This window comes from Tetrao urogallus (assembly GCF_951394365.1).
Source record: "Tetrao urogallus genome assembly, chromosome: 18".
In the NCBI taxonomy this organism is placed as follows: domain Eukaryota; kingdom Metazoa; phylum Chordata; class Aves; order Galliformes; family Phasianidae; genus Tetrao; species Tetrao urogallus.
Genome location: NC_136831.1, coordinates 2,635,077 through 2,661,088, shown reverse-complemented (window position 1 = coordinate 2,661,088; position 26,012 = coordinate 2,635,077). Strand labels below are relative to the sequence as shown.

The window sequence follows — 26,012 nt, the reverse complement described above, 5'->3', positions numbered from 1 at the left end:
GTCGAGTTTAATTGGGTCAAGGAGAGATTTGGTTACCAATAATGCCATTGTTCAGTTTCTGAAAGGACCCCCAGTGATTTGGAGGGTGCTTGAAAGGCAGAAAGGCCCAGTCACCTTCCAAAGAGTGTATGAAAGCTTTGGTTGGTTGTTTCTCTGTTTACAGAGGGTTGCTAAGAGTAGGTCTATAATAATATGCTCCCACCCTCAAGCTAGATCTAAATGTGCAGTGCTGAAAGTGGCCCAAATCAGTGAGCTGTGGCTCGTCTGGTGGCTGGGCTGAAGTTGCGTTGCTCTTCCCCCATGCCAGACTTTTCCCCTAGACTTAGTTGCTGACATGTGCTGCTTCTCTAAGGTAAGAATGTGGGTTCTGAATCATTCCTACCTTCCTTGAATGACTCTTCTGTGCTCTGCCTGTTCCTTTCCAAGTGGATACAGCAAGCAGGTAAATGTCCTTGTTAGTTGAGGAGCTCGGTGTAGCTTGCAGAATCCTCACTGAGCAATTGAAGGCCAAATGTATGATTAGCAGCAGATGTTTGTACACATGAATTGTTTAAAGTGTTGTTACTGCTAGCTTGGAAATGCATCGAAGTTTGGTTTACATGATGAAACACATTCAGCTGTGCTTTGTGAATGATGGGAGAGGGAGTAAATGCTCAGTTAAACAGCCTAGGTGCACCCGATTCTCTCTAGTTTGCAGACAGGACAGAAGTAGACTTACTCTGAACATCATCGTACAATATCTCTGTTCTTTGTGTATGTATATATATTCTGTGAGTTCCTGATTGCTGATATCCTTCTAATCAGCAGTGGAGGTCCAAAGCTTTAGTTATCTCTTGACAGTAATCTGCTTTGTGAACCTTATCCCACTTCTCATGCGAGTATGGGCTGTCTGCTCGCCATAGCTGTGATTGTAACCAGAGATGTGTATCATAGGTCAAAACTTAGCATTGCCTATTAGTAATGCAGAGTTAAGGTTACTCAAAAGAATTGTAACATAAATTTCCACTGCCATAGCCAAAAGTCGCATACTAACAAAATTATTGCAATAACTTAATTCCTTTTGAGGTCTCCCTGTGCTGTGGGTTGAGCTTTTCTGTGGTTTACTGGAAAAGCTGTAGCCTCTAACTGTTTGGCTGAATTGCTTCTGCTTTATAAATAGTTGATATCTTTGTTAGAGAGCAGAATGGACATAGACAACACGTTCTGGATCTCGTGCACAATGGTGAATATATAGGTAGTTAAGGTAAACAAGCGTGACTGCTTGGATATCTCCATAGGCATTCTCCCCACCCTTCCACTCCCAAGTTCTCAGAGTAAAATCTGACTTTTTCCTCTTCCTGTCTTTGAATGGGAATTGTCAAAGCTGATTCTCATGAGTCCTTTCTGTGACATGTGCTGTGAGAGCAGGAGATAGGATACAAATACAGAAACCTTCCCTCACTAATAGGCATCCCAATTAGTCATCCCCTGTGTAATAAGAGCACACGTTAGTGCAGCAACACTGCTAAAAGGTGTCGTGGCCTGAGCCGACCACGTGCTGCCCAACACCTGCTCTCTCTCTGGGTGTTCCTGTTTGTCAGAAGGTGAATTGTGGTGTGCTGACAATGTGTTGTCATCCAGGTGCAGAACACATCCTCAGCTACTGCACTGCAACACAGCTGTGCTCCATGAGAAAGGGCTGATGCTGTCCGCTGTTGAGATGTTCGGATCTAATTCATTTTGCTGTATTAAGTTTCTGCTCAAATACATTTCTAGGATATTTAGTCCTAGAATTCTTTATTTTAAGTAGACAACTTAATTTTGTGGTCCATCCAGTCGTACTTCCAGCTGAAAAACAAAAAACATGAAAAGACCACCTGAACACTTGTACATGTTTCTGTCTTTGCTTTGAGTTTCAAGCTTCGCTTTATTTGAGACATAAAAAAAATGCATGTAATGTGGTTTTATGTTTTCTTTACAGACTCTGACGCATCTGTGGGACCTGCAATGACAAGTCAGAACAGTAGCCATGCAGAGAAAACTGGTGAAATGTCCTCAAAGCAGCCAGCACCAAAAGTGCAGGTCCAACGATCTGTCTCCCGAGAAACCATCACTATTCATTTCTCTGCATTTGGGAAGGAGGAAGAAGAGGAGGAAGAGGAGTTTAAGGAATTTCTTGATGAGGAACTAGATGACCAAAGCATTGTAACAGCACTTGAAGCCAAGGAAGACCTCTGCTTTGAGCATACCGGCCATGATTTTTCTGGTCCAGCTACCTCGCTTAACATGGCCAACTCTGCATCACTGCTGTCCTCATCACCTGCAGTTCTGCCAGCTGCAGACACCGTAAAGCTGTTGGATTCTCCTTCCACATCCCAAGTACTCAGTGCAGTGCCACTAGTCCTGTCTCCCTCATCACACTCTTGTCATACGTTTAGCTTGTCGGGTGCGTCACCACCTGTGGAACAGAAGGCCAACTTCTCGTCTTCCCCATCCTCATCTCCTTCTAGATCAGTTGTCTGCCCTAGTGCGTCATCCACCATTTCTAGTTCCAAGCCTTTTAAGGGTTTAGTCAAGTCCCTTTCGACAGATGTGGAACCAAAAGAGCCAACTCCACCGATGAGACATAGACAGTTAATGAAAACCTTAGTGAAATCTCTGTCTACAGACACTTCTAAACAAGAATCCGAAGCTGTGTCATACAGACCACCGGACTCGAAACTGAACTTGCATCTGTTCAAACAGTTCACTCAGCCTCGAGCTACAGGTGGTGATTCCAAAACTGCTCCCTCATCTCCATTAACATCTCCCTCTGACACTCGTTCCTTTTTTAAAGTACCTGAAATGGAGGCTAAAATTGAAGATACTAAAAGACGCCTTTCTGAAGTGATCTATGAGCCTTTTCAGCTGCTCAGTAAAATAATGGGTGATGAAAGTAGTAGCCACAGGCCCAAAGCCTTATCTTCAAGTGCTTCAGAACTCTCAAACCTTTCCAGTTTGAATGGCCATTTGGAAAGCAATAACAACTACAGCATTAAGGAAGAGGAATGTGATTCTGAAGGGGATTTGTATGGAAGTGACTCTAACGTGAGTAAGAACGATCAGTCAAAAACAGCTGAGGAGCATGCAAAAGAGACAGAGACCAAAAGCTCTCAGTCCGCAAGCACAAAGGATGTGAGTTCGAAAACTTCACTCGTACTTGAAAAATGTTCACTGTCTGCACTAGCAAGCAGAGAGGATGAGGAGTTTTGTGAACTGTATTCTGAAGACTTTTCCTTGATAGAGGATGAAAGCAAAACCGATAAACGTTCTGAAACTTTGCTCGATCTCGAGATGACTGATGAAAATGGTGTTATGCTCAGTAGTGAAGAAGAAAATAATCTGTGTGTGCAACAGCCTAAAATACCAGTAAAAACTTTATACTTCTTAACACTGTTAGTCTATGCTTACTTTATTATTCCTCTCCCTGGCTACTTAAGTGGACTCCTCTTTGGAATGGCCCTTGGATTTATGACAGCTGTCTGTGTGATTTGGCTGCTTACTCCACGTACTCATGAATATCTCAAGTTTCGTGAAAGTATAAAAAGGCAATGGAATACAGGAGCTCTAGACATCAAGGAACCTGAAATACTGAAGGTGAGCTTGTGGTACTTTGTCTGTATGCGTTATTTTGAGTCAGAGCAGTCAACTGGATATTCTGAAGTTGTAAGTGATCTGAATTACTACCATTTGTATTTCTAGTGTTTGCATAGGGTCAGTTGGCTTTGAGGGATGGATTCTGTAATGGTTTAGTATTCTAAAATATATGTGGCTTCAATGTCCTTAAGGATTAGTTAATTAAACAGTTAGGGATGGAGTACAAAAGCCAGTTTTTGCTGGCTGCCGACAGAAATTGCATGCCCACCTATCTTGATATTGCTTATTTTTCTTGAATGATGTGAGTTGCAGTCTTTAATTGGTTGTTGTGAATGCAGACTGAATGCACCTGTCTACCCACTGGATATACACACTGCTTACGTGTACAAATCTTGACAGACTTTCACTTTTGTCCTTTGTCCCTTGGATGCTGAAATCTTGCATATCAGTTTGCCTTGATACGTGAAAAGTTGATAAAGATCCTGATAATTGTTGTTGGCTGCTGTTAATGTGGCTCTGGAAGGTGTTAGTTGTTAGTCAGGAACCTTAAATACATCTTAATGCTTCTATTCAGGAGGTCTATTTTAAGAGAGTAGCTGTAGGCAAGAAATGCACTGTGCAAAGGGATCTGTATGAATGTAGATTAATGTTGTGTATGACCTAATGAGTACTACTTGTGCTTGTTAACATACATGGTAATTGTTCTTTAATATGTAAAAGCCCTATAGAAATGCTTTTTAATCCTTCATGAGTTGAAAATGCAGCTCATGCTTGTACTGGAGCATTATAATACGATTTAGCAGGTTGCAAGTTATTCCTCCCTTGTACAAATATTCTGTATTTGCTTCTGTCAAAACAATACTGGGCAGTTCTGATCCTCTGCCAAATGGCAGAAAGGTTTGACCTGTAACAGAACTCATGTGAATGCAGGAGAACCAAGCTTGCATGAGGATGGTGTCTTCAGAGCTTAATGGTCTTCTGTTCCAGCCTGACCTGATTTCATGCTGATGTGCTAAGAGCTAGAAGTAAGGCCCCTTTATGGGGCTCTGGAAGTTGGGATTCTGCCAAACCACTGTCATGCTATTTCTGCACGAGCACGTGCATGTTCTCTGCCATGCAAACTTCTCAGACAGCGGTTGTGTTTTCCTTGAGTTTCAACATCTAGTGGAAAATGGGAGTTCCCCACCAGCAGGTGCCAAGGTACCTGAGCACACACAGTCCCTCTGCGACTTCAGAGCACGCTGCCTTACCCTCTTATTCCCACAGATTCACTTCTCTGGCTTCCTTTTCCTTTCTTTTTTTGCCCCATCCATGGATTGTTTTTTGGTTTTGCTTTTTTACTTTCTAATGCATTTGGCTCTTCTAAGCTCACTGTTGGTGTTTTCAAATAGGTGTTCCCTTGTGTTGTGCTGGCTGATACAAAAGGTTTTAAGTAACAGCTAAAATGCAGATATATGCACCCTTTCCATCAGGAAGACTTTTATGGGCAGGCAGTGCAGGAGAACGTTGTACAGAAGGAGGGGCTTTTGGCTGCATGCTGCTCCTGTGCACCACTCTGGGGATTTTGTGTTGGGTGGTGGCCTCTGATGGCACATATGTTTTAAGTGCAGGTGATGGTTACTTCTGCCCTCCTTGGCCTTGCTTTGGTTTGGTTTGTTCCTCGTAGGTTCCATGTCAAAAAACCTCAAAAATCTGTCCTGTATTTTTCTCATTTATCACACAGAATCCTGGTGTAGCAGTAGTGCTGCTGTGCCAGGTGAGGTGTGTGAGGGCTAACAAACGGGACAGATCCAGATAGTGTCTGTGTTTGAAACAACACCTGTGGCCTTTGCCATAAAAGCAGTCCTCCCACTGCTCTGACCAGATGCTTTTTTCAGGTTTGGTACTGTGCTGCTCGGGAGGCACTTTCTCCCATTTTCAGCTGTGAGTTCCGAGCAGCTGCTGACCTTCAGAACTGGAGATCACAGGATCAGTGCAAATGGCAAGCAGCTGCAGAGCAGTGCATGACTGTGGGCATTGTCCTCCCTGCATGACTAGATTTCTCATTTTAACAACTTCGCTGGTATGGAAAAAACCCATCCTACAGTCTCTCCTCTCCTGCACAAGGAAATCCATTGTTGCTTCTGTAGTTTGGCAGAACTTATCTGTTGCTGGTACATTACAGGAATGGAACTCCTCTGTTCAGATGCATTGAGAAGTAGTTTCCTTTGGCTGTGAATCTTTTGTTTCAATTTCTTTTTGCAAAGAGAGACATTAAGGCCTCTCTGTGGGAATTGTCCTTAGAATGTGGAGACTTGGAGTGAACTGGGGCTTCTTGGAGAAACTAAAAACTGTTTGTGGTTTACCATATAACAGTGAAAAATGCTGAAAAGGAGGGGGCAGGTGGTATCTTCCCATCTCTTAACACTGTTGGATAGAAGGGAAAATATTTCTGCACTGGGCACATGTTTTCAGATTCATTAACAGAGTGAGGAGTCATCATTTGGACATTATTAGCATTCCACTCAGAGCTGCATGGTCTTTGTGCTGCAAAATAACTTGAAATGTGAGTGGGAAAAGGCAGGAACGCATCCTTAGAAATAAGGAAACTCAAAAGGGGAGAAGCTGGGTAGGACAGGTGCTGGTGCAGTGGGTGACCTAGTGGCTTAATGCAGCCCCCTTTGCTACCAGCCATTCAAATGTCACCATTAGGGTTTTGGGTAATGGTTGTGTAGCTGCTGAGAAAGTGCCACAAGGGTGATGCATGTGGTGTGTGTACAGAGGTGTTGGTCTCATCTCTATGCTTGTGGGTTTTTGCTTCTAGGTATGGTACTGTGGTGTTGAGAGCAGTGCACAAATCAGGCATTGTTCATTGCTGCACCTCCTCCACTGAGCTGAGTGCTGCTGTCAGAAACCTGCAGCTGCTTCTGTCTCATGTGGGATGTTAGAGAAACTTCAAGTGTACTCCCTCTTTGCTTATTGGGAACCCTGCATTCTTGGGGTTTTCCAGCCCTCTTCCTGCCAAGCTCCAGTTATGGTGGTTTTAAAACCAGCCTCTGTGGCTAAGCTTTGTGAAATGAGCCCCTTTCCATGTGTTCCTTCCTGTTGGTGCAGGTTTGCTTGCTCTTCAGTGGAGCTTCACTGCAGGACAGGATGATAAGCTTTTGTCTGCATGTTTCCCTGGCTGCAGGCCTCCAGACCTTGTTGTCTGAGCTAGAAATAGCCTGGAGACCTGATCTGGGGGCAGGTGGGAGCCTGTCCAGAGCCCTGTGAGCCATATGGGTGTCTTGGTTCTGCACTGAGAGGACGGATGGTGCACAGTGGCTCAAGGCAAGTCACTTATGTCCTTGTGCTTCAGTAAGTCCAGCTGGAGTTCCTGGCTGCAAATTAATTGCTGTCTGCTCAAAGATGTCTTGGCTTAATAGTCAAGATATAGCAGTAAATAGGATATGCTCAAACAAACACCAGCCCTGCTGTGCAGAGCCCTGATGGTTTATGGAGAGCTCCTCCTTGTGCATTATATTCCTTATGTAGCAGTTGTATGTAACCCTGTGTAAGCAAACAGCCGCACACAAAGCTGCTTCAGTGAGCATGCATTGGTATTTCTGGTAATAATGAGGACATCAGTCTTGGAGCTGAGTGGAGATGACTTAATCTTTCCTGAAGACAAAAAGGATGGTAATTGATCCAGGTGGCTTTCTTTTTTTTTTAGGATTTATGGTGAAAATAGGACTAGGTGTCAGAGTAAGCAAAAAATAGATGCCACTGTTACTATGGCATCTCAGAAAAGGTATGCTGTCTGTATGAAGCTGGAGCAAATGAGCATTAAAATAAATGTTACATTTCAGTGTGTGGGTGGAAACTTATTCAAGAAGTTAAAATGTTGCAGTGAGATCTGGGATGCTTTACACCTACTGAGAACTTCTGGGTGGTTTTGAAGAATCGGGTTCTGCTCCCCGGGTACCCATGAAGCTGCCACTTCTCTTTGTGCTCCAATGAACCTCCCTGGAAGCCTTTCTTCCTCTGTCTATTGACACTAATGAATATGTGCAAAATTAAGGTGTTAGCAGGTACAGGTCATTATCCAAGCATGCTGTCTGGTAGGCCAAGAGAAGGAAAATTTGTGTGCTGTGAAAGCGTTCTGGCTGATCCTGCCTTGTTTGTCATCCTGTGTTTTCTGTAAGCAGATGTTAGTGCAGAGTGACGTCACCTCCGTGGTTGGAATCAGTACCTGCAGCCTGCTTACAGCCAAGGCTGTTCTTCTGTTTTCTTTTTCCTCACTGCAGAGGAATCACTGAAATTTAATCCCCACGTCTGACTTGTGTTGCAACTGCACGGTTGCACAGCATGTTCAATGATGTAAAACAGCAGTGCTGCGTTAAAACAAACTCCATCGTGGTCCTGGATTGTGGCTGATTGCAGCATCGGTGCTGTCCGTAAGCAGGCTGCTTGCTCTGCCCTTGTTGGCAATTAACATGTCAGAGCCTTGTGGAAGCAGGCAGGCTGCTCTGCACATGTCCTTCCCAGCTGGCTCATGGCCTTCCCATGTGTCTGCTGTGCAGTGGGCTGGGGTGAGAGCTGCTCCTTGAGATGAGGAGCTGCTCACACAAAACGACTTATATGGAAAACCAGATTGTGTGCTTGGGATGTGGTCCTCATCTCATGCCCTGTCAGCTGAGTGCTACCTCAATTTGTGTGTTTACTGCTTTGTATTTGTGTTGTGACACAAGCTTGACAAAAGCTTGGATAATTATTTAAGGCTTTTAAACTTTTATGTGCATACCGTATTTGGCTTTCTGGCTGCTTAAAAGCCTGCTAATGAGTATTTTCCTCTCTAGGGGTGGATGAATGAAATTTATAATTATGATCCAGAAACATACCATGCTACGTTGACTCATTCTGTCTACGTGCGACTTGAAGGAAGCACCTTAAGGCTTTCCAAACCTAATAAAAATATTTCCAGAAGAGCTGTGTACAATGAGCCAAAGCCTGAAGTCACGTATGTCAGCCAGAAAATTTATGAACTTACGGAGAGCAAGGTGAGGGTGCTTTCCTTATATCTGATGTTAACAGAGTACTTTGAAACTTCATTTTTTTTCATTACTCTAGTTACATAGGCTATCACAGTTACAAAAACAGTTTTGTTTGCGCAAACTTGTAAAAGATTGATCGGGATTTGGAAAACAAATCCATATTACACATAAATGAAAAACATGAGTTTTCCTTTGTCTGTTTGAAAAAAATAACACCTGGGAGGTTATAGAATTGTTCACTGTGTGTTAGATTTCTTGTTGACTGTTTTGAAGCTTACAGTGGAATGCATAATCCTTGGTTGTTGTCTGAACTGCCTTGAGGCAGAGACAGCATTTGCATTCCACTTTCACTGAATTAGGATTTTGTAGCTGGGAGTGTGTGTCAAGGATAATGCTTGAATAGCTTTCCTACAGGTTGTTTGCCTCCCTCAAGTAAGTGAGAAGATGCTATGTAAAGTTGATTGCATGACCATTATATTAAGTAATGTATCAATACCTCATTATTAAAATAATTGATTTTTTTTTAATAAGATGCTACACTAGTATTGGACTTTGGCAGTACAGATTAGGAGGAAACTGTGTTTCTGAGGACTGTGGGAGTGGGAGGGAGAGAAGGACCAAGAAGACATTGAGGAAAACCTTCTTTTATTCCCTGCCTCCCATTCTAAAAATCAAAACTTCTGATTGTAAATGCTGTGACTCACCACAGACCTGGTGAATGGGATGACAAGCAGCTACAAATTAAGAGTCAGTTAAACCCAGGAGGTCTGGTGTAGGATCTGTCTGTCTCTTGTTCTAATGTTATACACGTGACTTTTTGAAACATAAAAGATAAAACCACAAAATAGGTGAATTTAATTCTCTCCTTTATCCTTCAGATTTCCCTGGTTCCCAAAAGTCTGGCACGAAAACGAATTTGGAATAAGAAGTACCCTATTTGCATTGAACTTGCTAGGCAGGATGACTTCATGGCTAAAGCCCAGACTGATAAAGAGAATGCAGAGGAAAAGTTGTCTTCTGAGAAGGTAGACTTGAACAATGAGGAATCCAAGAAAGCTCAGGATGGAGCCAAGTACACTAGCCAAAAGGATCAAGTGCTTTATCTCTTTGGAAGGACAGGTAGGGAGAAGGAGGAGTGGTTCAGAAGATTCCTTCTAGCATCCAAGCTGAAGTCTGAAGCCAAGAAGCCTTCCAGCAAGCCAGGTATTCATACGTATATCATATGGGTTGTTTGGTTTTTTTTTCCCCCAGTAAAACTATCTATTAAAAGGAGCAAATCAAATCACTGTTTTCACAGTGATAGTTATTAGCAACTGTGGAGCTATTGTGATCTCAACAGACAAGTAACACCAAAGGCACCCTCACACGCCTTATCTTGGCCTCTTGATTCCCCTTGTTGTATACCAGCTTTTCCTCTCTTGGTTGCATTTGTGGCAGTATGACCTCAAATTTTCGTACTATTTTTAGGCTATTTTATGTAAGTACACTGTTTGTCAGTGACTGTAACTTTTGTAAGGATTAGTTGTTCCATCTGTTTTCCTTCTCATCTGCTGGAACAAATAACAACACTTGCATTTAGTCCTATTGCTACCTGTTTTTTCACTCCAGTCTGCTCTAAAGAATACAATCCCTATTATTGGGTTAACATCACAGCAAAACACTTTTTCAATTTTTGAATACAAGACCTAATGTATATCCAAACCAATAAACATATCAAACAATCTGGTAATGAACAAATACTTGAAGTGTTAATTTTAAGCCATCCTCTGATTTTAAATCAGAGTGACTCATGCTTTTCTTCATCTCTCTGAGAAGCTTTTTAAAGGTTAATGTCATTATTAGCCTACAATTTCTTGAAATAAAAATGCAAAATTAATGGATAATTAGAATTCTGTTAGTTATGTACTTTTGACAGTCTTTTGAATTGTAACAGTCTATAATTAAACTTAAAAAATAAATTAGGTATAGGTGCGTTTTAATCGCCTGACTTTTATTTTATTACTGAGCAGAACTGTTGGGAATTCTGCCATACGTTGTACATGTGTGAGTGTCTGTATTTAAATGTGGGATTGATCAGCTGAGTTTTCCAGTCACACATCCTCCTGAGTGCTGAGTCATGTTGAGGTTATTGGAAATCTTAAGTTTGTGACCAGCTGAATACAGAGTTGTGGAATTTACTTCTGTCCTTTGAAATGAGAAAGCACTACGTTGGTCTTTTTCAGAATAAATTAAATCTGCTAGCTTATTTTGTTCCTTGAAATGTTTGATTATGCTTTTCTGTTTAACAAGTATTATTTCTTCTGATTTAGGGATCTTGCCAGCACATGGTAGAACGGAGAGTCAGTCAGGAGTTCTTACACACAGTCGTAGCAGCAGCAAGGGAAGCGTGGAAGAAATTGCATCCCAGCCTAAACACAAGGATCTGGCTGGCAACGTGAGGCAGAAAATGCTCCTGGACTACAATATTTATATGGCAAAGTGTGTTCCACAGGAAAAGAGCCCATCGGGTAGTCCAGTCCTCAGTGCAGATAGCAGCCCTACAGCTGTGAAAAAGGTAATGCTTTTTCCCAAAAAAGATGCTTTGAAAGGTGTTTTATTTTATCTTGTTAACTACTTCATTTTGAAATAAGTAGGGGAGGGGGAAAGACAACTAACACATTTAAGAATCAATCTATAAGACACTAGTATAAAACACAACACTTAATAGACGGAATCTTAACAAGAAGTATGATCACCTTTCTTTTCAAAGGTGTAATTCGTGTTCTGCATCTTTGATAGACATTCGTAAATGTTCAGAGAGGCACCAGAAGCCACAGTAAAGCATATGAAAAAAAATGTCTGCAGCTCCCCCAGGAAAAAAGCCAGTCTGGCCCCTGACAGCCCAGGAACAGTGACGAATTCACTGCTGAATTGAGCAGGGATCAAAAATGGTTCTATAAATAGATCAACAGGTGGGAAACTTGGATGCAGTGAGTCACAGCAGAACCTACTGTGTGAGGTTGCAGCCAGTGAGAGCAATCATTGCCAAGAAATGATACTCAGAACTGTAGCATCTACATGATTGCTCTTAGAAAGCCCTGCTTTTCTGCTGGCTTCAGACTTTCTACTTGCAATAATGACAAACTCTCCTTTCGTTGCAGGTAGTTCAAAGGCATTAAATATCTTGTCTTGCCTTCATAAAGTATCAGCCTACTGGTTCTAATAAAGTAGATGGTGTTATGCACACCCTCCAGATTATTTCAGCTATCTTTGCGTTCCCGTTTGTAGTCAGAGGTGCAACATCTGAATGTGCAGTATCTTCGTGTGTTTTGAGATGGTTTCTCAAGTAAACCAACGTGTAACTCTCTTGGACTGTAAACAAAACCTTTTATGCAGCCAAAGGAACAATAAGTTTCCTGAAACTTATATACAACCATGGAAAGGAAGAGTATATTTCCTTGTAGTATTTATCTTCAATTTGTGACTTCTCAGAACTGTATGCAATGTTGGGCTTTGCTTTTCTCTTTACCTAAATAAAAGGAGTAGCATAGCTGTTACAGGATCTGTTGGGAAGGGAGAGCATCTCTGCCACAGACATATGTGTAGGTCTGTCCCCTCTGAGATGATCTGCTTTTTCTGCCAGAGGTTAAAACATGTACAGCCCTCTCATTTCATTGCCAAAGGTGAAGTCATAGCAGCACAGTCTCATTTACTCTGTTGCATGTCAGGATGATGACAAGCAAGCTTATATCAGGCCAGTTGACATGGCTGTAAAGCTGTCATGTGTGTTGAATGTAAGAGTTCTTAGCTGACCTAGGCTGTAACACAGAACTTCCTGGTATAAATGAGACCTTTTCTGACCTTAGAGTAGAATTTCCACAGCTGATAACCTGCTCTGTGTTTTCAGTTTCCTGATGCCCATGTGAAAGCTGAGGAAGAAGAACAGGAGGTCTGGGTGAACGCTTTGCTTGGAAGAATATTTTGGGATTTTTTAGGGGAAAAATATTGGTCTGATCTGGTGTCAAAGAAGATCCAAATGAAACTTAGTAAAATAAAGGTAACTAATCTGGACACATGTACTTCACATGCTTCTTTGAGTTCAAAATCAGTAGAAGAAACTCTTTTAACAGAGGTTTGGATATGTAGTAAAATAATTGGGGTAAATAAATGTGATACAGAGTTTCAAGTGAGTTTCACTATCCGTTTCACAGTAGGATTGTGACAAGCTGACTTTGTTACTTCAGTTTCTGATCAACTATTTGTGTCTGTAAAGTTTCTGTGTTAAAAGGTAGAAATATTACTGTCTTTAAGAGTAAGTAGAGCTGGCTATAAGTTATTAAGCTTACTGACTCAAGTCTCTATTGCCAGGGTTACTGTACTTATGTTTTAGGTTTGTTTTTTTCCCCACTGAATTGTCAAGATAGAGTTTTAAATGAAATCTGTTATGGGAAACAGCAGATTCCTATAGAGAAAGGGGAGGTCAGAGAACCACCTTCAGGCATGCAGCGCTTGCAGGAGAGCTTGGTGGGAGTAGTGGTTAAGCTCTGAGGTGATGGGATGTAATTGTTTGGCTGGATAAGCTTAAAAGTGAAAGAAGTGTTGCTTTTGAGTGACTTCTGGATCTTTCCTTTGCATTCTGTAACTCTTCTGAACAGCAGTTAATCATTGGCTTGTTGAGCTCCTGACACTGGGGGAGGAGTTTGCCTTTTCCTGAAGGCAAGGGAAGATGTAGGCTTGTTGACAAGAGCTCTGAAATTTAGCTGCCAGCACCAGCTGTGAGATAGTGTTGTTTGTGCTTTGGGAAATAAGCAGTAACCTAATTCTGCCCTGGCTGTTTCCACATTTGTGACAGCAGGATGTTCAAACATCTAATTGGAAACAGTTGAGTGGAAAGACTAAGTATGGGGGATGGATGTATTTTGATAGGCTAAAGCTTTATTTCTTAAGAGACAGAAATTCTAACAGTTAGAAATGCTTACAAGTATATAGATGCTCAAATAACTGAAATACTCCTAGTATTGTAACTTCAAAATTTTGAGATGTATTTGAAATGTTATGAAATAATTTGCCTTTAATAAAAATAGCTAAGACATTGATGGAACTTCAACTTTAAAGTATCTGTCTGAACTTAAAATCTGAAAAAATCTTTAATTGTATTCCTAGTAAAATAGGCATTAGACTGCTCTTGAGCTGCTCTCAAAGCATCCTGGACTACAGAGCATCCTGGAAACTTGAAGTCAACATCTGAACCTAAACTTAGCTTTAAAAGCATTCTTTTAAAGTTCACATGCTAAATCTCTTCCTAAAATAATATTTTGAACTAACAAATGTGAAATCTTAGAATTTGAGGAAGTTTGTGTAAGCACATTTGTTTTCTTTCACTGGTGGCTCAATCCATTCCCTAAATTTAATGACCTTCCTACTCTCAGGAAATGGTGGTCAATAGTTTCACAACATGAACTTGGTTTTGATGTTCTGTTCATATAGCTGCCATACTTCATGAATGAGCTAACGCTGACTGAGCTTGACATGGGGATAGCAGTGCCGAAGATCCTTCAAGCCTTCAAACCTTCTGTTGATTACAGAGGTAAAATACATGTTTCTTCTTCTACATTCGCCAGGTTTGTGCCTTTGTATCTTTGTAGAACTGAGTTCTGATCTGTTGCTCTTGCAGGTATTTCAATTTAAGGAAGGCACACCTAATAAGAATTTATTCTACCAAGGTACTGAGAGATCTCTGTAGCATCAGGCTTGGTATAAACATAGTTCTGCAGATGCAGAAATTAATGAAATGTGAGCATGTCTTTCCATTGGGAAAAATAGATTCAATTTACAGAACTAAAGCAAAATTAGCATACAAGTGGCAGATGCATCTCTCTGTTGTGGACTACAGAGAACAATGCACATCTCATCAGGAAAGAACTGATTCTGTACTGCAGCAGAAAATAGATTTGGTTCTCTAGAAATTGCTCTGCTTTGAAAGCAGTGATTCAGAAGACACAATAATAATAAATTGGAAAACAAAAATTGTAGTGTTGCTTTGGAAAAAATACAAAACAACTCTATTTTAAAATGTCTGTGTGCCCACTGTTAAAGATGAATTTTCTTTAAGCTGAATGACTTTCATACTGCTACTTTATGGATCAGAAGTTTTGCTTTTTTTCCCCTTTTCTCTTCTTCCTGGCTTGAATTTAGTTGCAGGAGTGTATTGGAGGGTACTCTTGTTTCTTAAGTACTTTCACAAAAAGAAAAAAAAATATGGTGAGTGAATTTTAGCTTCTGAAGTATTTGTTCTCCTACGTGCTGAGAAGAGTTAGTCATTACCTTTCTTCTAAGGTGTGCAATCAGAGCAGTCTTCTGTGATTCTTTCATTTGAAGTTGTTTTTGAGTTTATTAAGGGTTTCGTAACTTGTCTGCTCTCAGTCCATTCACTCCTTTGCTTACCGTGTTGTTACAGTGGATGGGTGATGTGTAAGAGAATTATCTGACTTGAGGTGGAGCGGTTTCTAATTGGTCTAAAGGGAAAGATCTCCTTGGAGGACCTGATGTGGTACAGCTATGGATTACATGACAAACAGCTTACTTTTAAACTGCTCTTCCAACTTTCATATAAAGATATGAAGACGAAATCATTTCTGGATGGTACTAAACCAGTGAGCCAGTAATGAGATGGTAGGAATTTAAGGAACTGATGATACCACTTCAGAATATTAGAGACCTCTGTAGAGGCTGTTAATTATGGGCCAAAAATAAGCCAAAACTTCAGCAAATCTCAGTAGTATATTTAGAATAACAACAAACATAGAGCAAAGTTGGAACAGATAACTGGGTTATTTGTTGTTGCCTTTCTTACTGATTTGATTGTAAGTGTTTAAAAGTTGCAAATTTACTCTGCTTCAATTTTACAATATTTTAATATTGTGAATGTTCTTAATATTTAAGACTTTTCTTGTATATGTTCTGATTTAATGAAGTAACACTTGTTAAATTTCACGGATATACCTGGATGAGTTTAAGGCTTTGCAGGATCATTCTGCTCCTTCAAAACCTCTGTTCCTCTGACTGCTCCTAAGGGTCAGAATTAGGATCACACAATCACACAGATTGGATGTGGTCTCTTTTAAGATGTATTGAACTGTAGCTTTGATTACTGGCACTCTTCCTACAGTGCTTTTCACTAGCTCTGATGAACAGTTAACATCAGACTTTTGCAAGAATGGAAGATATGTGAAGATTTAGGAGAAAATTAAATAAAACTCTATCAGTAGCGTAAAAGACTTGCTGCTCAAAGCACTGCTTAAAGGCTGAGGAGGTCAGCAGCTCTAACCTTTCGCTTGTTAAAGCGAGAACAGAACAGACATTGGGGAATTGTTAAAACTCCCTTGAACATTTAAACAAAAATAAATTAAAAAGGACAAAACCAAACAACCCAAAGCTGCATGAAAGCAAACACTGCAGATTGTACGTATTGAATCCAAATGCTTTTGTTTGTTGGCTTCTTGCCTGAGACTTGCAGCTCTGGGGAAAGCCTTATCTCTGCAGCTCGGGGTACATTGCTCTCACAGCTTCTTAGAGCTGAGCTTTATGAAAGAACCTGCTTGAAAAGAGCAAACTGACTGTTTTTTTGGGGAAAAATAAAAACTTAATAGATGGAATAAGCTAATATCTCCTCTGCCAGAGATGCAGGGGGCTCTAGAGGTAGATCAAAGATGTACATTCAGTATTTTGTACAAAGGAAAATTTTAAATCTTGTTTGAAATAAATTGAAAATCAACAAAGCTGTATTAAATTCCTTAGTGTGCCAGGCTTTGTTTGGGTTAACATGATTGTTTTGTTCTGTTCTTTAAGAGGTTATCTGAGTGAAACAGATTTGAACATTTTTTGAATTCCTCTCTCTCTGTTCTAATAACTCCAGTTCTGACCAAGGATTGCCATTCTCAGTCATGAGATTGGGTTTAGGAGACTGAATATTTCTGGCTCTATTAAATACTGCCAACAGCAGCAAGAACTCCTTCAGTTTCTTGTTCAGTTAAACTGTGACAAGCAAACATTTATTATAGAATTTGTAATCCAGTGTAATTTTTCACGTTGTTGAATGACGTGAACTCATAGTTGCTGAGTTTCTACATGCTTGCATTGAGCAATTACAGGAATTACCTGCTTTGCTTTTGTACATAAATACTTCGAAGACTTTTTTAACTTACTTGAGACAATCAGTCATTTGTGGTTACCTTTCACAAGGCTTTAAATCTCAGACAGGTGCTTTTTTTGATTTTTCATCCGTACTTTTCTATCAGTGCTTGATAACAAAGGAAAGATTGGAAAGTAACTCAATATATTAACAGACATTGTTACGGGAAGAAACTCTTGTTTCTGTTAATGCAGTTCTATTTCAGTGTCAAGGCAGTCTGACACTGTCAGGGCTACCTGAATAAATGGTGCCATCTGCCCAATCCTTCATTCCTTCTTCCTCCTCTGCCTCCCTTTTTTCCTTTGGAAAATGTGTATGAACATTTTCTGATCAGAAAGATTATCCCCCCTCAGTGTTGGCATCCTTAAATTATTTTGATCTACTCTTAAAACAGTCTTAACTCTGAAGACCACTGTGCAATGATCTAAAAGGTCTCTTTAGCTGTTTTCTTATTTCTGATGATCTCACCCTTACTTCATTACCATAAAGAGGAAAAGTGTACGTATGCTTCTATTTGAGTTCTTGTGTTTTGTTCTTATACAGGATTACAAAATTGGTGGAAAAGAGTAATTTGGGTTAGTCAGTACTCTCTCTAGTGTATGAGGTCTTTGTGTGTCAGTGCCCTGGTCTTTGGGAGCTGTGTGTATTTCTCAGGTGGAATCTGAGGACAGTGGCATTCTTCTGGTGTGCTTTCGCAGAAAAGAAAACAGTCATTAATTAGTTGATGAAGGGTATTACTTCTATGTCAGTCAATACTAAACAGTATTTGCCTTTAATTGCTTCCAAATAAAAGTGGGGAGCACATCTGATATGCTAGATACCGATAAGGCACGTTGTGTGCAGCTGTGATGTCTAGACAAGAAAAATTCGTCATCTGTGCTTAGTGGCATCTGAATTCTCATCTCTGGATGGCAAATACCCGACAGCTTTTTCATTCAGTAGGACTGCAGGTGTCATTTAAGAGGTGGGATGTAATGTTGCAGTGGTTCCTTAAGATGATTTTTTGGGTGATACTGTGAGTGAGCAGTTTGCCAGACAATAGGATTTACTTAACCCTACACATCCAGGACTGTTCTCAGTAATGACCTGTGAGACAGTTGAGTTACTGAGAGAAGGTTTTCATGCTGCTTCAATAAGCCATTGTTGAAAGCAAAGCCAAACAGCATGTTGTGTAACGAAAGACCTTGTTCTGGGATTTCAGCTTTGTTTGGAGGGTGTAATACCAAGGGGTGTCCTGATTGCAGTTTGGCTTGGAGCAGTGCTGCAGATAGTATTTGAAGTGGATCCCTGATTGTATTCTATGTTCTTTATCTTGATTCAGATCTCTTAAGCGGTTTAGGTGTGCGCAAATCACATCACGCTCCTTTTATAGGTCATTAGCCTATATTACCAGACTGATCTGTCTTTCTCCTTGCCTTTGATGCATATTTTAACCTTTAACTTCCTGTATTCACATTAAGCTTATAAAACAACTTGCTTTCATAAGCTTGTAATTCATTCTGAATTAATGATATAATCAGTTGGCAAAGAAGTGTTTTTTCTCTTTGGGTGAAGTGTGATGAGTGGATTTGGTTTTTTTTTTGTTTTTTTTTTTTTTAAAGTTTTGTCTTGACATTAAAATAAAATTATTATGACTGAAAACTACAGCCTGTTGTTAATTTTTTAGGGCTTTGGATTGATTTGGAAATGTCTTACAATGGATCTTTTCTAATGACCCTGGAGACCAAGATGAATTTGACCAAACTTGGTAAAGAGCCTCTTGGCGAAGCACTGAAGGTTGGAGAGATTGGCAAGGAAGGGTAAGATATTGTAGTGATGGTGCAACTTGACTTTTCCTGGTGAAAAAGTTGAAATTTCTTTGTGCATAAGCAACTCAGGCTCTGTAATAGATTGAAAGGAGATGCAGGGAGGTGTGTATGTACGAGTGCAGAGCTTCTTGTCTTTCAATGTAACTTTAATGTTGGATTACACTATTGATAACTGTCTTAATAGACAGCTTCTGTAGAGGAATCCTATTTTTTTATAGTTCAGTAGGATTTTAAAATGTTGTGTGATTAAAAATTGACCTTTGCCTTACACTTAATTTGGGGTCCTAGCCAGTAAGAATGTCAGATATACACACGTGCCAATACTGCTTAAAACTGCTATTATAAAGCGTGTAACAGTAAATAACAGTAAATATTATGTGAAGACTTATACAGTACCTTTATTGTATCATGAGAAATAATCACACCCATTCTTTAGTCGCTATTCTTCTCAACTTTCCACTTCCTATTTACCTGTTACAGTTTTTCAAAAGATCCCTTTAATTATGTCCTCCAAAACGTTGGATTTAAAGATGGAAATATCTTTTCAAGTGGAATTCTTGTTTTTGTTCTCATCTCTACAGAATTTTCTTTGTGTATTTTTTTTATACCTGTCCCTAATAGTGAACAGATGGATTTCATATTTAAAAATGACCATAATTTCTAAGTGAGCAATAGGCCTACAGCAAAGCAAATGTAAATGTCTGTAGCTAAGCAACCAATTACGATAAGGTGGAACCATTCACTAATGCTGTACTGCACGTTTCATGCTCCCTCTTCTGATTCAAATGCCCAAGGCCAAATATCATGTCAGCTTTACCAGAAAAGAAGTTAGTTCTTTTTACTGGTTTTTAATTATCAATTGACAATTGTTTTGATAAACCAAACTGTTACAGATGGGTTTGTGTCTTGCACTGTCTATAAATCCCACATGTTTGCTTTTGCTCAATTCTGTTACTCAAGAGCAGAACAAACAAAACTCAGGTAAGAAAGGCGTCTATTTCTCCAGAAAGAGAGGAGTAGGGGAGACTTGGCACTGAGTTTTAACTGTCCTTTCATATTGTCAGTATGAAATGAAACCAATGGTTCTGTATTATAGTCCATTCTATCATTGCTGCTGCATTTCTGTTTGAAATAAAGTGTGCTGCAATACAGTTTAATAATTCTGTGGTGTGTGCTCTCAGGCAAATGCAGCTGTCACAAAGAAACACAAGAGAGGAGATTTAATTGCTAACTTTATGAAATGGATACAGTAGCAGGTTCTAACAAACCAGAGAGTAGGCAAGCACAGGCAGGCTAACCCAAAGTTACTGCAGTTTCATACCTTGTAAGTCCTTTCTTGCTTTATCGTACCATGTGGAAAAAGAAGTGGCAAGTGGTAATTCATAAAATATTGGGCAGTCTGCTCAGGAAAATTATTGCAGCTTCAAAGTGGTTTTCTGCTAGCATCTGTCTTGTATGGACAGTCCATTGTATGGATGGATGCCTTGAAATCTTACTAAAGCATATTTGTTGTTGCTTTGTTTAATGCGAGGAGACCTGTTCTCAGCCAGCAGGTATATGTGCTTCTGGAGTCACTTCAGAGGATCCTACACGTAGGCAAATAAGGTGCCTTCTTGTAAGAGTGGTATCACATGGACAGGAAAAGGAAGTCGGGTCGCACCCAGGTAGAAAATACATAGTTTGACCTAAAAACATGAGAAATAGCTCCAGCGTTGCTATGTGAGCCAGTGACAGGACTCCCCTTTCTCCTTCCCAAGTCCTCAGGGAGGTGGTTCAGTTTGCTGTGCTGTTTTTCTTTTGCAGATCCAAATGCATCTCAGGGTAGAAGAGGCTTATTCCATTGCAGTTAGCCTAGGCATCACATTATGTGCTGCAGAGAGGTCATGGGATTGCTGCTCTCATTCTTAAGTAGGCAGTTAGAAGGGAGTGCTGTGCACTGGTGAGCTGCGTTTGATCTGTCCTTTTACATTAGGACTTCATGCAGTAACTGTTTGTTCTGTGCAAAGAATAGCAGACAGCAGCTTTGGTCCATGCATGCTCTGTGTGAGGTTATTAAACGTTTTAAGTCTCCTAGAGCATGAAAAAAAAACCCGAACACACACACACACACAAAAAAATCCCCCAAAACTGAAAAACAACAAGATACAGCAACACCTTGTATTCTGGGCAGGTTGTAGAGAATTTGAATGCTGAGTATAGTCCCTAGGGCCAAAAAATGTGCTTTTGAAGCTTGTGTAACAGTTACAAGCTTTTGCATTAAGTGGAGATCTGTGAATACTGCATTCACTGTATCCTTCCTGGATTTTAATCCGTTTAAAAGATTTGAATTTGTGTGATTGTGTGCATAAATTCTTCCATAGCTGAAGCTCAGGAGTTAGTTGCTACTGTGCTGTATTTTGTACCCTAAGAGCAGAACTTCTTTATTACTTACTTTACTACTTCCCTCTTCTCAATGTGACGTTGATGGCCTTATTCAATCTTGGATTCTATTCAAGAATAACTAATTTTTAATCCCACCTTAAATGAATAATAACAAATAAAAAAAGATGGGATTGAGTTGTGCTCTGCATGTGATACTGTTGCTGGAAGTGTGTCTACACTGCAAGAGCTGTGTGTGACTTGACAAAATGGAACTGATGAGCTCGAGTTGAAGGCGCTGTGACGATGAGATGTGTGTGAGCAGCTCAGGTGGCATCTGAGAGATGCTGGGATTCGCTTGGTAGACATCGGCATGGGAAGCCAGAACCCTAGGTTTGCTTTTTGTAAGTGACAAACTTTTGTTCCCACCTTTCAGCTTATAAACATCTGTCAGTTTAAAAACAACCACCGAAAAACCACAGCCTGTCTGACCTACATACTGCTCCCCGTTTGTGGAAAGGCACAAGCAGCAGCAGAAATGTTTTCAGATGTATTTAAATAATTTCAAAGCATTTAATTTGAATATGTAGATGTTCCCCTGCCATCTTGTTTTTTTTTTTTTTTTTTTAATGCAGGATTATATTCTGCTGGAAGAAAACAATTTTTTGTGTTTTGAAGCTAGTTAAGGCACTCTGCTTTCAGAGCATTTTACATTTTTAGATAGAGTTCATAGAAAGAAGAAAAGATATTTCAGAATCTGAGTATGCATAATGGCAATCAGAGCTGTGCATGATGAATAGCTATTTAAGAATATTGGATTTGACCTGGAAATTGCATTCTTTCAGTTTCAGGCCAAGGGCATACTGTCTTGCAGACAGTGATGAGGAATCCTCCAGTGCTGGGTCATCAGAAGAGGACGATGCTCCTGAATTGGCAGGAGAGAAGCAGGTGACTCCCGGAGCAGAAGGGTGAGCTGTCTTCATAGTGTTTCTTGTTAATCCTTTTATTGCCCCTGCTCTGTTTCCAGATGCTTTACTATAACTATTGTCATGGTCCAGTCCCATAACATTCCTTGTGACAGAGGATGTCAGAGTGAGCGTATCCAAGCAATGAAACAAACAAAACTCAGCCATTTCTAGAGTAAAGAGCAGCAATCAAGCCATGTACCACATCACAAATAAAAGCTGCTCTTGCCATGTGTTTTATCCTGCTGGGAGCCTTGTTCTCAATTCAGCATTTCTGCAGCATAAGCTGTGTGCTGTTCTGACACCTCCTGATTCCTTCACTGTTTGAATACAGAAAGAGCCAAGTCTTTGGTTCAGAGATCCTACAGGAAACTTCCCCAGCCTGTCCTGCTTGGAAGCAGAGTCTGAAATAGGATTTTGTTTATTAACTTGAAACACTTTTTGTGTACAGTGTCATATCCATACTGATCCTGTTGATGCCTTGTTTCCAGTGTCTTTTCTTTAAAAAGATATCAAACAATTGTTGTTCAAGCCAGGCTTTCTTGTTCCCTCCCCCCTTCCCTTGTTGAACAGCTTTAAGTATCTTCAGCTATGCAATGCTGCCCTCTAATGCTGCACAGGAGTTCTAAAGAAAATTTCCTCAAGTCAGTTTTGCCACGTCATCCCTTTGGTTGCTGTTCTGATTTTTTTTTTTTCTTTTTTCTTTTTTCTTTTTACATCTGATAGAAATAGTGGCTGCGGTGAGAAATCAGCAGCATGCCTGAAACGTCTGATAACCACATTTCCTACGTCTGAACACATCTCACTGATCTTTACAGTGAATATTCCAGGAGATTCCATGATGCATTCAGAATGTTCTAAGCAGTTTTCTGAGTTTTGCTTATTAAACGTTTTGAAAAACTGCATGATGAATTACTGGGATGATTTCTGTGATCCATTTCATGGCTTTTAAAAATATGTAGATCATATGAAGAACTCTATATCAAAAAGACAAAGGAGAACAACAAAAAAACTCCAGTATGATGTTGAAGGAATTTCTTTACACCTTTCAGAAATCTGTATTACGTCTGCTATAGAATCTGGTGAGAGTGTAACCACTCTCTAGTTAGCTGGAAGAGTGTGATTTTTATTTTTTGCAGGGCAGGGCTTCAGCAAGGCTCTCTCTGCTACGCAAGAGCCACAGTCAGGTATAATATAATATGGGAAAATACTACATCTTACTAGGACGTGTTTCTGAAATGTGATAGGTATGAAAAAAGACACTCAGTCCTTAAAGCATCTGTTCTAAAAAAAAAAATAGGTTGCTGCATGGCATTGCCAGGAAAACCAGCAGGCATGGTTAACCATTTTGGAATATCATTCTGCTGCCAGAATTGCCCTCCCTTTTTTCCAGCACCTTTATACTCCAGTGATTTCATAGGAAATCCTTTGACTCTAGCAAACAATAGTTTGCCAAACTACCTTGGTGTAATTTTTTGTTTTCTATCTAAAGGTATGTTGGAGGACATCGGACAAGTAAGATCATGAGAATTGTGGATAAAATAACCAAGTCAAAATACTTTCAAAAGGCAACAGAGACTGAGTTTATAAAGAAGAAAATTGAAGAGGTCTCAAATACTCCATTGCTGCTAACAGTTGAAGTACAAGAGTGCAGAGGAACGCTAGTAATTAACATTCCACCTCCACCTACTGACAGAATATGGTAAGAGGAACTTAACTGCAAGGTCTGTGCAGTGTTTCAGGTGTGTGCTACCTAAAGCTAAAATGCAGCTGAAATGGGTTCTGGAAGATGTACAGTACAAGCTAGTGTGAACTGCTGTTAGGAGTGTGTATTTAACACACTCAAGTGTGTTTTGTTGGAGTGTTGGTAATAAAACTGTCCTGTATACTGTCTCAAGGTATGGCTTTCGAAGACCTCCCTACCTGGAGTTAAAAGCTCGGCCAAAACTTGGTGAGAGAGAAGTCACTCTGGTTCATGTAACTGAATGGATAGAGAGGAAACTGGAACAAGAGTTTCAGGTGTGTTTCCTTAACGTTTTCCCTTCATTAATTATAGCTTTGGTGGGTTCTTAATTTTTCCCATGTTCCTTGTTTTGTTCATGACTAGCAGGCATTCTCCACTGCTCCTGTTCAGTGGAATGCACTTTAAAAATTAATCTGACTTCTGGGGTGGTCCTAAGATTCTGTATAGGCCTGGATGGAAATCTGGTCAGCACTTGTCAGAATTATTTTAATCTGAACGTGACATTTCTGTGAAATAGATGGCATGTCAGATTTTGTAATGTTGAAACAGAAGCATGGTGCGAGTTCTTAGCGGATGGAGGGTCAAGCTGTTTAAAATTAAGAACACCTGAGGCAGTAAGGGCTCTCTTTACTATTTTCTTGAAGAGAAAAGAATACATTTCAAAGTGGCATATGAAATGTAACTTGATTTAACTGCATCTCTTTCACAGAAAATCTTTGTCATGCCAAACATGGATGATGTTTATATTCCTTTAATGCACTCAGCCATGGATCCCCGCTCCTCTACATACACTCCTAAAGATCTGGTCACGGAGGCCCCTGATCAGCCATGATGTGAAGACTTGCAGTTTACAGTATTATAAAGGTTATTCTCATGGTTTTATAAACTGTGCTGTAGTTATCATCAATTTGTGCCACTTTCCCCCTCCCCAAGGTCTGCCTATAACCATACCTTTGTGCTCACTTGCCTGGTTATTGTTCTGTGTACTTCAGCGACATGGTTTCATTCCATTAAGCAGCTGATTTGTTTTTGTACTGGCTACCATCAGGATTTTAACTTGGAGGCTGAGATGACCTGTTCTTCGGGGGAGGGAGGGAGAACCTAACTAACAGATCAAGGAGCTTGTTGACACAGCTGATGTTTTCATGCTATGTTGGTGTGCGTTAACACATTGAAAGGTTGTTTGGCAGCAAAGAAACTGCGTGCCAAATGAAAAAAAAATCCTAAATAAGGAATGAATTTATAAAAACTGGAAGAATATTTTTCTTTCTCAGGCAGTTGGAGGTGTAGAATGAACTGTTTTATGTTCTTTCACTTCTGCAGTCAATAGCTTGTGTCAAGCAATCAAAATATGAAATGCTTTCAGGATTAAAGAATGTAAATTGGGTGTATAGGTAATATTGTGATTCAGTGTGGTATATACATGTTACTTTTTTCATATAGGACTTGTGCTTTTTTTGGGGAAGCAACTAGCCATAAAACACAGTTATCAGTGAAAGTGGGACTGTTGTATTTTTGTAAATGAGGAGAAAAAAGTTGGTAAAGCCATGAGACCAAACTATAGCAAGCAGCCTTACAGTGAGGTACAATCACCTTGATTCATGATTAATTCTGAATGTTTATAAAGATGTGAGCACACACAGGAAATGTTTAATACTGCACATTACCAGAAGTACTTAGTTACCCTACTGTGTATAGAGCCTCTTGCTATGATGAAACAGTTTTTTCTTATAGGAGAATTTGTTGCTGTGACTCTTCCATTGCACTGTGTTTACATGCAAAGCACAGGACCAAATTTTCACATTACAGCTGTGCAAATCAATCTCTTGATGTTTGTGAAACAGCTGTAATGGAAAGATTTGACCCCTATGCATTGTTCTTTTGGACTCTGAAATAGGAATTCAAGCTGATCGTGATCTAGAAGACTGTTTCTGCTACTTAACGGCCAAAACTAAGTGGGGGTATGGGAAACTGCCTCTTATTTCTATCTGGTGTGATGACTCGAGTAAATGTACGCAGTAAATTCGGTATTTGAACACTACATATCCACTACTTAACACACACAATATTTTTCTGATACTTATTGTTGCCAACAGTTCATGGATGTCAGAAAACGTTTTAGTTTACACAGGGTGAGTTCCGGCTCTCCTTTTATAACATGATTTGCTCTTTTTTTTTTTTTTTTTTAAAGTAATTTTTAAAGAACTTTTTTGTACTTTGTGTTGTCACATTTGATGTAAATCAAAATTTCCATGTGTAACTTGATGATTTACCATCTTTAAATGAAGCTATTATATTGAAGGTTTTTTAAACAGCACCTTGCCTGAAACATAAAAGAAA

At 39.9% G+C, this 26,012-nt stretch overlaps 1 protein-coding gene across 1 annotated transcript; it reads left to right on the top strand.

The window, feature by feature from the left end:
• Positions 1–1,965: 1,965 nt before the first annotated feature.
• TEX2 (testis expressed 2) lies at positions 1,966–24,504 on the top strand (the record flags this gene model as incomplete). Its single annotated transcript, XM_079544381.1, has 11 exons — positions 1,966–3,615; positions 8,433–8,633; positions 9,506–9,830; positions 10,937–11,181; positions 12,514–12,663; positions 14,094–14,193; positions 18,464–18,596; positions 21,809–21,931; positions 23,421–23,630; positions 23,827–23,947; positions 24,382–24,504. The coding sequence occupies exons 1-11, from the start codon at positions 1,987–1,989 to the stop codon at positions 24,502–24,504; spliced, it is 3,360 nt and encodes a 1,119-aa protein (XP_079400507.1). The 5' UTR covers positions 1,966–1,986.
• Between the last annotated feature and the right edge of the window lie 1,508 nt (positions 24,505–26,012).